Source organism: Ricinus communis, chromosome 10 (genome assembly GCF_019578655.1).
Source record: "Ricinus communis isolate WT05 ecotype wild-type chromosome 10, ASM1957865v1, whole genome shotgun sequence".
Classification (NCBI taxonomy): Eukaryota; Viridiplantae; Streptophyta; class Magnoliopsida; order Malpighiales; family Euphorbiaceae; genus Ricinus; species Ricinus communis.
This window is the reverse complement of record NC_063265.1, coordinates 26331162-26347291: the sequence shown is the minus strand read 5'-3', so window position 1 is coordinate 26347291 and position 16130 is coordinate 26331162. Positions and strand designations below refer to the sequence as shown.

Sequence of the window (16130 nt, the reverse complement as noted above, 5' to 3'; positions counted from 1 at the left end):
TAATAATATTTAAACCAACAATAATCATGCTTACCAATTATTTGTAAATACCTAAATCAACAATAATCATGCTTACCAACATAAATAATTATCTAAAATGATCTTCCTAATAAAACCTAGAAGCCTATATATGGTAGGATTATTTGCTCAAATGCTTTATTTAAAATTTATATTTTTTACGAGAATCCCTTTTAAAATTAAATTAAAATTCTTTAATTAATTTCTTTTATATTTATAAATATAAAAAAATATTATTAGTAAATAATTTTTAACTTCCGAATTTCATCTAATTTCTTATATTTTTTAAGATAGAGAATATAATAAAGAGAAATGAAAACAATAATGTAGAAGAATTTGAAAAGAATTTTAAAAAGTCTATAGTCTAATTACTAAATAAATCCTGAATTCTACACTTTTTAACAATTTTATCCAATTATTTCAAAATTTAAAAATAAATACTGAGAAAAGATAAGAAAAAATAAAATAAAATAAAAATAATTGTTTCAAAAACACTTATTGGTAGCAATTTTTAAAATAAAATGAGAAAAAATGCTGTAAATATTTAAAAATAATTTTATATTATTGTATTAATAAAATTTAAAATATATACATTAATAAAATTTAAAATATATAAAAATAATAATTAATTTTTTATTTTTTAAAATATTATAAATTAATATTAAATAATTATATCTATAAATTTAATTTTATAATTCAAATAATAATTAATAATAATAATAATTGTAAAATACATAAATAAACTACTAATTATTATAATTTTTGAATAAATTATTCGAGTTAAAAACGAGCGAAATCGGATACAAACTTTAACAATTGAAATCATCGGACACCCCGGAAATCTAACTACTATTGTTTTTCCTTTTGAAAATTAATAAAAAATGCATTAAAATTAGTAGTACATGTTAAATCCCGCTCTGTTAATCGTGAAGCTTTAATTGAGCCGAGAACCCAGAAGGAGCTTCTCTTTCCGTCAAAACGCACAAAGAAAAAGAAATACAACTGGCGCTCTGTTTATCAAAATTCTGTGGAAGAATAATTTAGTCGCTTGTAATTTCGTTCTTAATCAGTAACAATGGGAAAAAACGTAGTATCTGATGAAGAAGGTAAACTGGCCGTTCCTCCGTTCAAACATCTAAACCCTAATTGACTTCTGATTTTCACTTTTTATTTTCTTTTGTCTTCTATATGTTGAAGATGAGGTCGAATACGAAGACGAGGAGAGGGGACCCCTGGGTGCTGATGCCATAGACGATGATGATGAGGAAGACGGTATGAGGATTGCAATTTGGAACTTCTTAAATTTGTTAATTCTTCGATAGGTGGATTGATTAGTTTGGTTAGGGTTTTGGTTGCATGAGTGAGTTCATTTTATTGAATTTAAATTATTTAGAATATTAAAATATTATATATAACATGTAGCAAGCGTTGTGGTCTGTGCAGAAGAAGGGCAAGATGAATATGAGAAGGATGATTTTATAGTAGATGATATTGAGGAAGAAGAAGAAGAAGCTGGTGAGGAAGAGGACAGGGCTGACAGTGATGAAGAAAGACACAAGAAGAAAAAGAAAAAGAAGAAAAGGTTTTCTATTTTTTTTTTCCTTTCTTTATTTGCCATTCCAACGTGGAAAACTGGGAAAGGAAGTAGCAATTTTATGCCTTTACATAAAGTCGGTGTTCTTCTTTCTAATGATGCTCTTTCAAAATTCACTAGAGAATCTGTGGATGTACTAGATGAAGATGATTATGAGCTGCTTCGAGACAATAATGCTTATCACCATCGGCCAAAGGTTGTTACCTGTGTTGTTCTTCTCTCTAATATTGCCACTTTAATTCTTTTGCTTCTTAAAGTAGTTAGGACATTTTTTTTTTGAAAATTTGATCAGGATAGCAAAAAATTTAAGCGGTTGAAAAAAGCTCAGAGGGATTCTGATGAGGAGCGGTTTGGGCTTTCTGATGAGGAGTTTGATGGAAGTGGTAAGGGCGGCCGTACAGCTGAGGAGAGACTTAAGCGCACCTTATTTGGTGAAGATGAAGGTGTATACATGTATCTCATACTTGTCATTCAGTGTTACAATTTTGTATTTTTATATCATGGCTTAATAATATTTCTTATGCTATTTTAGGAGTGCCACTTGATGAGGATATTGCTGAGGAGGAGGAGCAGGCAGAAGAGGAAGAGGATGGAGACTTTGGTGAGGAGGATGAGATGGCAGATTTTATTGTGGATGAAGAAGAAGTTGATGAGAACGGGGCTCCAATTAGGTACGATTTGATGGCTAATATTGAATGTTTCCATGACCCATGTTGAATATTTGCTATATTCTATGTGGGAGCTGTCTTTTAATTACTGTATGTGCTAATTATGTAGACGAAAAAAGCTGAAGAGAAAAAAATCTAGGCAGGCACCAGGAGTTGCATCATCTTCTTTGCAGGAAGCTCATGAACTATTTGGTGATGTTGATGACTTGTTGCAACGCCGCAAACAGGAGTTAGAATCTAACGAGTGGAAGGAAACAGGATTGGATAAGGAATTTGAGCCAACTATACTTTCTGAGAAATACATGACTGAGAAAGATGAGCAGATTCGGGTGACTGATATTCCGGAAAGAATGCAGGTTTTGTGAAATGTCTATTTTTGATAATACACCTCTATTTCAGATATCTTTTTATCACTGTCTTTGTGTTGGATTGCATTAGTTGCCTTCATCATATTTTTTTTTTGGCAGATAGCTGAGGAAAGCACTGGTTCTCCTCCGACAGATGAAATGAGTATAACAGCTGAGACCAACTGGATATTACATCAATTTGCAAGTGGCGTGGTGCCTTTCTTTCGCCAGAAAGGAGACCAGTCAAATGAAGGGCTGCAGGATGTGCCTTTTGATAGGCATGACATCAGCCGATTTTTGGAATTGCATCATGGGCAGAAGTTAGATGTTAGTATTTTCTGATTTACTTTGGAAAACCTGCTATCTCTTATTCTATTCTTATCTAATTTTTGTTTTGTTTCATTCTGCTGCTTAGACCCCATTCATTGCTATGTACCGGAAGGAGGATTGTTTAAGCCTGTTGAAGGATCCTGAGCAACATGATATTGATGATGAGAATCCTGATAAATCAGACAGAAAACCTATACTCAAGTGGCACAAGGTAAATGAACTTGCCATGGGACTGGCACTTGTTTCCTTTTTAGGTAACATAGGATGAACATGAATGGAGGTTTTAGGGTCTCACAACCTATGTGCTTCCTTTTTAGGTGCTTTGGGCTATTCAGGACTTGGATAGGAAGTGGCTACTTCTTCAAAAACGAAAAAATGCTCTCAATTTGTACTATAATAAACGATTTGAAGAAGAATCTCGCCGGATATATGATGAGACAAGGCTTAATCTAAATCAGCAGCTTTTTAAGTCGATTCTTAAGTCGCTCGAGGCTGCGGAATCCGAGAGAGAAGTTGATGATGTTGATGCTAAGTTTAACTTGCATTTCCCTCCAGGTGAGGTAGGTGTTGATGTGGGACAGTATAAGAGGCCCAAAAGGAAATCACAATATAGTATCTGCAGCAAGGCTGGCCTTTGGGAGGTTGCAAACAAATTTGGTTTTAGTGCCGAGCAACTTGGAATGGCTTTGCACTTGATCAAAGTGGTGAGTTTGCACAGAATCTAGCTATCATTGTGACTTTCTGGAGATTTAATCCCTTGCTGTATTTAATTGTAGGGGGTCTTTCTGGAGAATGCAAAGGAAACACCAGAGGAGATGGCTTCAAACTTTACGTGTGCAATGTTTGAAACTCCCCAAGCAGTTCTTAAAGGAGCCAGGCACATGGTATGAATTACTGTTGTTGCCCATATCTGCTATGATCAATGGTTTGTTGCATAATGCATGTTCATTAAATTAAGTCATGATTTCATCCTTCTTTTCTTAATTATTCTTTTGGTTGGATTATCCAGGCTGCAGTTGAGATAAGCTGTGAGCCAAGTATTAGGAAACATGTCCGTGCTATATATATGGAGAATGCTGTTGTATCCACAAATCCAACGCCAGATGGAAATGTGGCAATAGATTATTTTCATCAATTTGCTAGTGTGAAGTGGCTGCGTGAAAAGCCAATGAATAGATTCGAGGATGCTCAATGGCTGCTTATCCAAAAGGCTGAAGAGGAGAAGCTTCTACAAGTGACATTTAAGCTTCCAGAAAGAATAATGAATAAGTTGAACAGTGACTTCAAAGAGCATTATCTTAGCGATGGTGTTAGTAAATCTGCTCAACTCTGGAATGAGCAGAGGAGTTTGATACTGGAGGATGCACTAAATAATTTTCTCTTACCTTCAATGGAGAAAGAAGCAAGATCCTTGCTGACAAGTAGAGCCAAAAGCTGGTTGCTTTGGGAATATGGTAACATTCTCTGGAATAAAGTTTCTGTAGGCCCGTATCAAAGGAAAGAAAATGATGTTTCCTTAGATGATGAAGCTGCTCCAAGGGTCATGGCCTGCTGTTGGGGCCCTGGGAAGCCAGCCACCACTTTTGTGATGTTAGATTCATCAGGGGAGGTGCTAGATGTCCTTTATGCTGGATCCCTCACATTGCGATCTCAAAACATTACTGATCAGCAACAAAAGAAACGTGATCAGCAACTTGTTTTGAAGTTCATGATGGACCACCAACCACATGTGGTTGTTCTTGGAGCAGTGAGTTTGTCTTGTACAAAACTTAAGGATGATATTTATGAGGCAAGTATTGTCAAAAGTCGAAACTTTATTGCTAGCAGTCTTTGGTTTTTCACTAACAAATTGCTCCTTGAAATGTTGTCATTTGTAATATTAATGGAATCTGAATTGGTTCTAGTTTTTCCTTAATCTCTGCTATCCTTTAAATATTTGATAACAATAGGTAGAGATGATTGCTACTTGAGTGCTGGCAAGTGCTAACATACTTTCCTATTTACTAGACTTTTTGTGCAAGCATGCTGGCAGAGCTTTTCTTTTTGTTGGCATTGCTGATCCCACCATTTTCACTCTTTTATCAACCATTCCATGTGCAATTGTTAATGAGATATGTCTCGTGTGGGATTCTGGGTCTTTAAGCAACTTGATATTTTTAGTTTTATGGCGGTTACAATTTGTAGTTATGAACACTATCATTGTCACTACTATCTTTTTCCTCCTTCAAAGCTGCATTGCAGCTTTTAGCTGCACAAATGTGTTTATATCTTTTGTTTTGCATGGGGGTTAACATTCTACTTTCTCAGAAAGTTCTTATTTAGCTCATTCTTTCTGGTACCCTTTTTTTCACCCCACCTTTATCAGATCATTTTTAAGATGGTAGAGGAAAATCCTAGAGATGTTGGACACGAGATGGATGAACTGAGTATTGTGTATGGTGATGAGGCTTTGCCTCGACTCTACGAAAATTCTCGAATTTCTTCTGACCAACTAGCTGGGCAGCCAGGTATTTTCTAGGTTGCCACTTTCATTTTTTTTCCATATATTTTTATTTCTTTCACGTCAGTGAAACCCATTTTGTTTGATCATGTCTCTTATATTTATCAGGCATTGTTAGGCGAGCTGTTGCTCTTGGCCGTTATTTACAAAATCCATTGGCAATGGTTGCAACGCTTTGTGGACCAGCAAGAGAAATTTTGTCTTGGAAGCTCAGCCCTTTGGAGAATTTTCTCAATTCTGATGAGAAATATGCAATGATTGAACAGATTATGGTAGATGTCACAAATCAGGTAGGCCTTGACATTAACATGGCTACTAGCCATGAATGGTTATTTGCCCCTTTGCAGTTCATTTCTGGGCTTGGGCCTAGAAAGGCAGCATCCTTGCAGAGGTCTTTGGTAAGGGCTGGAGCAATCTTCACTCGAAAAGACTTTGTTACAGTCCATGGACTTGGCAAAAAGGTGTTCGTAAATGCGGTTGGTTTTTTGCGTGTCCGGCGTAGTGGGTTGGCTGCTAGCAGCAGCCAATTCATTGATTTGTTGGACGATACAAGGATACATCCAGAATCTTATGGTCTAGCACAGGAGATGGCCAAAGATGTTTATGAAATGGACAATGGTGATGGAAATGATGATGATGAGGCACTGGAAATGGCAATAGAGCATGTTAGAGATCGGCCTAATTTATTGAAATCTCTTGATCTTGATGAGTATCTCCAGGATAAGAAGCGTGAGAATAAAAAGGAGACTTTCAAGAATGTAAAAGGGGAATTGATACAGGGTTTTCAGGACTGGCGTAAACAGTATAAAGAACCAACCCAGGATGAGGAATTTTATATGATCTCAGGTGAAACTGAGGATACCCTTGCTGAAGGGAGAATAGTACAGGCCACTGTCCGCAGGGTGCAAGGTGGAAAGGCAATATGTGTACTAGAATCAGGATTGACTGGGATGCTTTCGAAGGAAGACTATGCAGATGATTGGAGGGATATACCTGAGTTGTCTGACAGGCTGCAGGAAGGCATAATACTTACTTGCAAGATTAAATCAATCCAAAAGAATAGGTATCAGGTATTCCTAGTTTGTAGGGAGAGTGAGATGAGAAGTAACCGACTTCAGCAAGTTCGCATTTTAGATCCATATTACCATGAAGATCGAAGCAGTTTGCAGAGTGAACAAGAAAAGGCTCGCAAAGAGAAGGAGCTTGCAAAGAAACACTTTAAACCTAGGATGATAGTTCATCCTCGCTTCCAGAATATAACAGCTGATGAAGCAATGGAGGTATTTTGTTTACACCTCATTATTACTATAATTTAGTTTAAAGTTAGATGGACAACTGAATTTGAAATTGTTTGTAGAGATGGCAGTCTTATCCGAACCCAAAAACTCGATCTGTCTGAACCCGAATTTTAATACAAAAATTAAAGATCCAAACTCGAAATGACCGAAACTGAAACCGTGTGAACCCGAAATGACTCAGACCTGAAGCAATCCGAGACTGAAATGATTCGAAATCCGAGTGACCTAAGCCCGAAATAACTTGAACCTGAAACAGTAAAAAATCAAAAAATAACCCGAACCTGAAATGATCTGAACCTGAGAGTGACACAACCCGAGACCCGATAATACCCGAATTAATAACCGCCACAACCTAATAATACCCGAATTAATAACTTCCATCACTTGAATAAAGAAAAAACCAAATCTATGGAACAGGAATAAATAGATCCACCGAAAAGATCCAATTACCTCAGATCGGATTATATTTATTTGATACACTGTTGTCAATATAAATTGAATAAATTGAGAAAAAAAAAATACACAATGACGAAAACAAAAGAATGAATTGCATTCAATTTAAAATTTAACAATTAAAAAATAAAAAAAAAATAGGTATGAATATAGTATGAATAGAACAAGAGAAGGGGGGGTGTAATAGAGAAAAGGTTATAATATAAAAAGCTATATATATATACGAATTACCCACACCCTGCATTTCGTTAAGTAAATTACATTTGATTAAGACGAAGTTCCGTAAAAACCCCCGCCTTGCTTAAAATATCATGAACAGTTCCCGTTGTCACAACTCAATTCAAAATTCGAAATAATCCGAAATTTAACCTTTTATTAAAATAAAAGTAGCATTTTGGTGACACTTAATTTTCATGCATAACTAATTTTAATATTAATTTTCTTAATATATTTTATTTTCAATTTAAATTTAAGAAATATCTTTTGTAATATCATTTCCAAATTTCTAATCTTGTAAAACTATTGCTTTATAAATTGTTAATCATTAAATAAAATAATTAGCTTGAATTTATATATATGAAATTAAAAAATAAAAACGTTAAAAAGTGATCCAATAAGATAATTGAAATTAAGAATCTTGTAATTTAGTTTAATTTCTATTTAAATTTTTTAATAAAAAGGTGAAATATTTTATATTATATTTATGAAGAAAATACTATTTGAGAGTGAAAATAAAATTATACTTTTCAGTAAAAAAATTAAATTAATAATATTGAACGGTTTTCTTATAAAAGTAAAAAAACTTAATTGATGATGAAAAAATTAATTAAATAAATATTTCGATGTTGACACCATTTTAAATCTTAAGTTTTTTAATTTATATCACTTTTGTAAGTAAACTAAATAATTAAGTTAATTATTTCTAAAATTAATAAAACTTTTTTTAAAATTTTTTTTTATTGTTTTTGAAGAAAAATACAAGGTAAATAAAAATTATAGTTCAACAAAGAGGCGGCCGTGTAAATATAAGGCAGAAGATGGTCCGAGATAATTACAAAAATTTAAACTTTGGGTCTTCAACTAGAAAATTTTAAAGAAATAAAATAAATAGAATTTTACTGGATAAAATTTCTGAGATCAAAAGATAAAATCAAATAAATTAATCTGAAAAATTAACTCGAACTCGATAAATTAATATGAAACCCAATTAGAAACTCGAATCAATCCGAACTAGACTTTATTCGAACTCGACTTAAACCCATAATGTTGCGGATCTGAAAAAGAAGCACAGCCAGAAAGACTTGAATGCGGCCCAACCCAAATCCAAAATATACGGACCCGAAATGACCAAATCTGAAATAATTTGACACTCGAAACGATTTTATCCGAGCCCGACTCGACCCGCTTGTTTGCCATCTCTAATTGTCTGTCATCATTTATATAGCATGTATCCAGAATTAATGTCTAGAAAGGGCCAATCAGTTTAATAATGCTGTTAACTGACCAACTTATCAAACACTTTGTTAAAAGAGTTTTCATCTTTTGCTTTGGGAGAGGAGATAGAGGGGTAAAGCAGCAGCTGCAATTGATATATGGGGGTGACTTTCATTTTTATCAAGATACCAATGTTGCTTATATGAGAAATGGTAATCGTGCTATTTTATGGGTATGGATGGAAATGGAAATATATGACATGAGCATGTGGAAGGATTGGGGTCACTTATATAAGAGGGATAAATGGTTTGAAATACCACTCTTCAAATCAATATTCAATTAATAGGACTTGAACTCGGTTCATTCTTTTTTGAACTCTTAGTCTCAATCATGCTTATAATTGTTTTCACAATGAGTATAGACTTTAATGGTTGAGCTTCAGCATTATGCATGATAGTTTGGTTGCGATAACATGTCTAATTAGATATTGAGGGAAAAGTACAAAAACATATCTTGTGGCTAGTTTTGCACTTAGAGGACTTTTTTTTTGCGACAAAGAAGTATTCTGTGATTTAGTTTTCTTATACTTTTACTATATTACAAATTCATATTTTTAGATTATTGTGATTTAATGTTAGATTATATTCATTTTCAATAATAAAATTATTTTATAGATGATTTACTATCAAATCAATTATCATGATATTTCTAAAGATATTATAATTTTATTTTAAAAATTATTTCATTTTATTCGTAATAAAATTAAAAAATATATATTAATTTTATCTAACATGAATCCAATGTAGTTTGTTATATGCTAAATTATTTAATAAGTGATTTTGTTATTGAAAATAAGTATTATACTAATATTAAATCATAGAAATCATAGAAATCACATGGTACTTATTTGTCACGAAAAGAATCATAGTCTCTTAAGTGCAAAAGCATCAAAGCGCATGGCACTTTTTTTTACTTTTCTCTAGATTTAATCAATTATTATTTATATTTTTCTAATTAGTATATGGTGACTGTTTAATTTAAGTTCAAATTTATTAAACAGTTCATGATATATTTTAGGTGGATTATTTTACAGAAATTGTTTGTATTTTGCTTTTTTATTTCTTTTGTTTTCATCGATTGTTCTTTGTATAGAAAATGCCCAACTTGTCTACAACGTGATTGATTGTTTAGTCTGAAAACTGAGTTTTACTTTTATTGTTACCTTTGACAGTTCTTATCTGACAAGGATCCTGGGGAAAGTATCGTTCGGCCCAGTTCTCGCGGCCCATCTTATTTAACTCTTACTCTAAAAGTTTATGATGGGGTTTTTGCTCACAAGGACATAGTTGAAGGTGGAAAGGAGCACAAGGACATTACAAGTTTACTTCGCATTGGGAAGACACTGAAAATCGGGGAGGACACTTTTGAAGATCTGGATGAGGTCAGTCTTTATTTAATCATTAGTCTTGGTTGAGGGGTTACTGTAATTTTGCCTTGTCATTCTAGTTCATATCAAATGGCGGTAAAAGTATAAATACTGTGTTGACTGCCTTTTAAATGTAGGTAATGGATCGCTATGTTGATCCCTTGGTAGCTCATCTGAAGGCAATGCTAAATTATCGCAAGTTCAGAAGGGGCACTAAAGCAGAAGTTGATGAGCAACTCAGGATTGAGAAGGCAGACTACCCTTCTAGAATAGTTTATTCTTTTGGCATTTCTCATGAGTATCCAGGCACATTCATTCTGACTTATATTAGAAGCACAAATCCACATCATGAGTATGTTGGTCTATATCCCAAGGGATTCAAGTTTCGCAAAAGGATGTTTGAGGAAATTGATCGACTAGTGGCATATTTTCAAAGGCATATTGATGATCCCATGCATGATGCAGCACCATCAATTAGATCAGTTGCTGCCATGGTACCAATGCGAAGCCCTGCAACTGGGGGCTCTTCAGGGGCATCCATGGGTAGCGGTTGGGGTGGTTCCACAAATGATGGCAGTTGGAGAGCTCAGTCTTTTGACCGCGATCGTTCTTCTGGGCCAGGTTCCAGGACAGGTATGTACATACTATGAAGCCCCCTCAAAACCCAAACACATCCACTCCTACACGCTTGTCTATTTGGCTTTGCTCTTTTTTTTTTTTTCCTTTCCTGGTCCAGTATTTTGATTTAGGGTCCCATAAGCATCTTTGCCATTCATCCCATTGGTTCCAATTCGAGACTTCTAGGTTGCAATCTTCTGTCCTTCTGGGGGCAGAATTTGGAAATCTTGAATATGCATAGATATAGAGAATTTTGTAGTTTAGTTGAATGAAATCGAGGTATCTTTTTCTTCCATGGATATGTTTCTTTTCCTCCTGCCTCGAGATTGTCATGACTGCGATTGCTAATACAGTGAGCCAAAGAAGGCCTCTAGGTTTTCAAACTCAGCATGGGCTATTCTATAGCTGAAGTCACACAGTCCATTTCAACGTTTTACTGGACTATTTTATTTGGCTATCCACTTTAGAAAAACCCTTCAGCTATTGTAGCTGCTTTTTTTAGCATAAATATGTATTTAAATACTTGACAGTTTTTTTTTCTTATTTAATATATTTTTCCCATTGTTTCTTTCTTGCACAAAAATTTCTCCTTGCATCTGCAATTTCCTCATTGTTGGTTTCAGTTAGTTTAGTGGAACTCCACAAGAGTTTGCCTGATCCTGATTGAAATCTATAATTCCAGTCTCGTGCACAAGGAAACTTTAAAATATTTACATAAAGTAGTGTTATATTTGATAAAATGTTGCAAAATGCCCTGGGAATCTCTGTTGTCTCTTTCAGTAGAAGATCTAGGCCTTCTCTCTCTCTCTCTCTCTCTCTCTCTCTCTCTCTCTCTCTCTCTCTCTCTCTCTCTCTCACACACACACACACACACACACACACACACACACACGGCAAGATGTTGCTAAGTTATGTATTTAGTCCGTAACTTCATCCATATTGTCTCACAGGCCGAAATGATTATAGAAGTGGCAGTAATCGAGATAGTCATCAAAGTGGATTACCAAGGCCATATGGTGGTCGAGGACATGGTCGGGGCTCTTATAATAGCAGAGGAAATAGCACTGGCAATGACAAGCAAGAATCTGGTTATGACAATTCCAAATGGGATTCAGTTGCTAAGGATAGTGATGCAGGTTGGGGCAGTTTCCCAGGTGCTAAAGTCCAGAACTCTCCTGGCAGGGAAGCTTTTCCTGGTGGCTGGGGAACTGGTGGCAGTGGCAGTGGCAGTGGAAGTGTCAATGGCAATTGGGGGCACGGAACTGGTGGTGGCTCCGATAAAGGGAATTCTGGGTGGGGTAGCAGTTTGAAGAGGGGCTTTTCACAGTCACAAGGTGATGGTGGATGGTCCGGGGGCAGTGGTGGTTGGTGAAGTGATCGACAGGCAGCATACCCATTGTTCTCTTATCATCTGCCGGAAGCTGGCTATAATGGATGATAGTTAATGCTGTAATTCCAGGGATGAAGTGAAAGATGGAAAGATGGTCCACATCCCTGGTCTCTCTTAACTTTGCGCCTGATGGAAGAGCTATGTTACTATATTTATAATGACTGCAATTGCATGGTGCATCTTTATCATGTCTTGATTTCGTAGATGCAGCGAGGGAGCCTTTTTTCCCCGTATTTTTGTGTTCCTTTTCAGATTGGGCGGATAAAAAGCCTTCACTTAGGCAAATATGAGAGTGATAAATAGAGTTCATAAACATTCTAACTCCCCACCCCCCCCCCCCCCCCCCTCTGCATTAGGGCGAGCATTGGGTCGTTCTACCAGTCCGGTTCATTTGGTTCAAAACTGTTAAAAACTGAATGACATTTTAAAACCGTAGTGAGCGCAACCAAATTAGCTAAAAACTGAATTAAACAAAGCTGAATTAATAAAGAATTTGTAAAAAATGTATTTTTTTCTTTGTGGAAATAAATGACTATTAAAATATTTATTGATTTAGTTCGATAACTTGGTGTTAACCAAATTATCCTCCCTCTGACTCGGAGCTTCTATTTAGGGCAAGTATCATCAGATTTAAATTAAGAAATTAAAAGTGAAAAAACCTTGTAGCCCTATGAAAGAGATCTGAAGTAAGAGCAAGGCAAAAATGGCGGTGACAACAAAGGGATAGAAAAAAATAGATGGTAGAAAAAAGTAGATGAAAGGTAAAAGGAAACTACAGGAAAGGGAAAGATTCCATCTTGCTCTATCTATAAAAGGACAAACCATTAGGAGAGGGACTGCTAGCACAAAGGAAAGCTAAAGATCCTTCTTATAATATATATAAAACATAAATTAAACACTACCATTTTTATAATGTTTATATTAAAGATTATCCATTATTCTTACTCTCAACTTTTGAGAATGAAATAAATATTATTAGGCTTATTAATTATATTATTACAAAAAATAAATATAAACAACTGCCATTTATAAAAAGATATTCATTACATGATAATATCATAATGTATTAACTATATAAAAAAATCTAATTAGCTTTTAGGACATACATCTAATAAATTTTCATTTATACTAAAATCAATTGGAATAGTATCGGAAACCCATCTTCACAAGATGGCAATCTAACTGTATTTATGTTATAGTTTTCGTAAATGGATTAGTTACATTATGTTACAATTCTATTTTCTATATGACTATATCGCCTCTACCAACGATTCACATATGATATGGAAGCGTCTTTTGATATATTTAGATTTCTATTGAGAACTTAGTTTCTTGGCTTGTACAATAGCTCCATTGTCATCACAGAAGAGAGTTACCATTGACCTTGTCACAAACTTTTTCATCCAAATCGCTTCCTTTGCTGCATCAGATGTAACAACATACTATTCTAACTTACGACTCCTCTATTACATATAAATACAAATCTTGAGATAGACTTTCTATCATCCACATCTCATTGAAAATTTTCAGAAATTCTATAAGCATGTAAACTCAATTCTCCTCCATCATATGTCAAGAACATATCTTTAGTCCTTCTCAAGTACTTAAAGATATTCTTTACTGTGATCCTGTGCTCCTCACCTGGATTAAACTGAAACTTGTTAGTCACACTAATGACATATGTAATGTCTAGCCTAGTACACAATTAGTGTACATTAAACTTTCGATTGCCAAAGCATATGAAATCCTAACCATTTGTCCTCTTTCCTTAGATATCTTTGGAGACATACTTTTAGGAAGATGAATACCATGTCTAAACGGTAACAATCCTCTTTTAGAATAAGCATATTGAATTTCTTCAATATTTGTCTAAGTAAAGACCATCGAAAAGCCCTATAATCCTTTTCAATCTATTTCCATAGATACAATTTCCTAGATTATAGGTTGCTTGGCGTAAGTCTTTCATGGAGAAAATCTTTAACAACCATACCTTTATGGAAGTCAATATGCCTATATCATTTCTAAATAACAATATGTCATCAACATAAATTATTAAAAAGATGATAGCACTCCCACTAATCTTCTTGTATACACATGGTTCATCCACATTTTTTATGAAACCAAACGAGTTGATTGCGCCATTAAAACAAATGTTCTAACTCCTTAAAGCTTGCTTAAGAATAAAAATGGATCTTTTGCTTGATACTTGATTATGAGTACCTTCAAACTCAAAACCTTAGATTGGTCCATATAGATGTCCTCCTTAATGTATCCACTAAGGAAGGCAATTTTGATATCTGTCCACCAAATCTTATAATCATAGTGTGTGACAATGGCTAACAAAATCCTAATGGATTAAAACATGGCTACAAGAGAGAAAATGTCCTTATAGTCAATTCTTTGCCTTTGGCGATACCTTTTCGCCACTAGTAGAGCTTTGAAGGTCTCAACCTTCTCATTAGAACCCATCTTTTTCTTATATACCCATTTATTCCCTATTAGTACTATATCATAAGAAGGGTCTATAAGATTCCAAAGTTCGTTCTTATACATAGGATCAATTTCTAATCAAATTGCCTTATGCCATTTACTAGAGTCAATATTTGATATTGCCTCTTCATAACTATTAGGATTAATTATATGATCTGTGATGTGCGTAAAATACACACATCTAAATGGGTTTTTAAGATTGATTTTATGGACATTTGGATGTGAATTGGTCCCAACACTCACCCTATGCGTTTGTTTGTGTGCATTAGGTTTAAAAGAAGTCAAAGAATGATAAAGGAAAGAATTGGAGCATAATTGGACGTCAAAGCTGCCGAAACAAGCTAAGTATGCGCATGAGGAAGCTAACATGGCCATGTTGGTTTCAACACTAGCCGTGTTCCCAACACGGGCACCAACACGGCCGTGTTGGGTGCATCAAACATCAAAGAAAAAGAAGTTTTTAGGGAGCACGACCACAGAGAGTAACATAGGCATAAACACTAGCCCGTGTTAGGAACACGTGCATCAACATGGCCGTGTTGGCGGTGACAGAGGGAATTAATTAAAAGAAAGAAGAGAGGAAAGAAAAGAGAAAGTGGGGGAGAACATCCCAAACCCTAATATTTCTCTCTCTAAGGGTTTTCTGAGCTGGAATTAAGGGAAAAGGAGACTTGGATCAAGGTTTCAATCGGATTCCCTTCAAGGATTGAAGATTGGGCGGGGTTCATTGATTGGTTTTCAAATCGAGCAAGAGGAACAAGAATCGATTCAATTCGAGCAAGAGGAATTGGAGCTGTTTACTCTCATCCAAGGGTGTAATCGGGTTTCTCTACCTTTACTCATTGTTGTAATTGAATTCTTGTCGATTTTGATAATGAACATGATTAGCTAGATTGATTAAATCCATTGGGATTTCTTTACTATGTTGGCTTAGTATTATATTGTTGGATTGTTTGGGTTAGTTTTATATTCTTCTTGCTTTCAGTATTAATAAGATAATGCATTATTCATGAGACGTTGTGAATTGTGTGTTTAGATTGCTTTGTGTGATTGAGAAGTCCATTTGGCAATTGGAATTTTGAATAGCAAGAATTGGTTAATAATCGCTTAGAGATAAGGATAATTAACTAGCCGGATTAAGAATTAACAAAGCTTAATAGAGGCGGATTAGAGCTTAATGCTAATTTAAGAATCAATCGTTAGGAAGAGATTCCAACTTTAGGTTATTAGGTTTAGGAATTCGGTTATCTCGAGAGAGAAACAGAATTCGGTTATCTCGAGAGAAAAACAGAATTCGGTTAAGAATTCGTCCACGGGTAGCATAATTAGACTCACCAATCCTTTATCTTTTGTTTGATTGCCAACTAGTTTAGGTTCCCTTAGGTTTGCTCTCTTGTCTTGGTTATTTTATTTATCAATTACTCCTGCATCTCCCTTAGAACTTAGCTTGTAGCTATTAGTTAGTTTAGAAATTATTCATCATTAATTTTAGGTTAATATAACAAAGAACAAAGGAGTAACTCTGGGCTTTCACTTTCCCAAGGAATACGACCTTGATACTCGC

General features: G+C 34.8%; 1 protein-coding gene across 1 annotated transcript; it reads left to right on the top strand.

The window, feature by feature from the left end:
* The first annotated feature begins 834 nt into the window (after positions 1 to 834).
* LOC8288288 (transcription elongation factor SPT6 homolog) lies at positions 835 to 12264 on the top strand. Its single transcript, XM_015722592.3, has 17 exons — positions 835 to 1124; positions 1216 to 1290; positions 1462 to 1600; positions 1733 to 1808; positions 1905 to 2055; positions 2145 to 2283; positions 2390 to 2636; positions 2748 to 2954; positions 3043 to 3168; positions 3275 to 3661; positions 3734 to 3841; positions 3967 to 4746; positions 5323 to 5464; positions 5566 to 6737; positions 9874 to 10083; positions 10206 to 10701; positions 11637 to 12264. The coding sequence occupies exons 1-17, from the start codon at positions 1094 to 1096 to the stop codon at positions 12056 to 12058; spliced, it is 4908 nt and encodes a 1635-aa protein (XP_015578078.2). The 5' UTR covers positions 835 to 1093; the 3' UTR covers positions 12059 to 12264.
* Positions 12265 to 16130: the final 3866 nt, after the last annotated feature.

Bases quoted from the DNA above. Each gene is read 5' to 3' on its own strand.
- LOC8288288 (XM_015722592.3), top strand. From the start codon at position 1,094: ATGGGAAAAAACGTAGTATCTGATGAAGAAG. The intron at 4,747-5,322 runs GCAAGTATTGTC...CACCTTTATCAG, and splicing joins TTAAGGATGATATTTATGAG to ATCATTTTTAAGATGGTAGA. The intron at 5,465-5,565 runs GTATTTTCTAGG...TATATTTATCAG, and splicing joins CCAACTAGCTGGGCAGCCAG to GCATTGTTAGGCGAGCTGTT.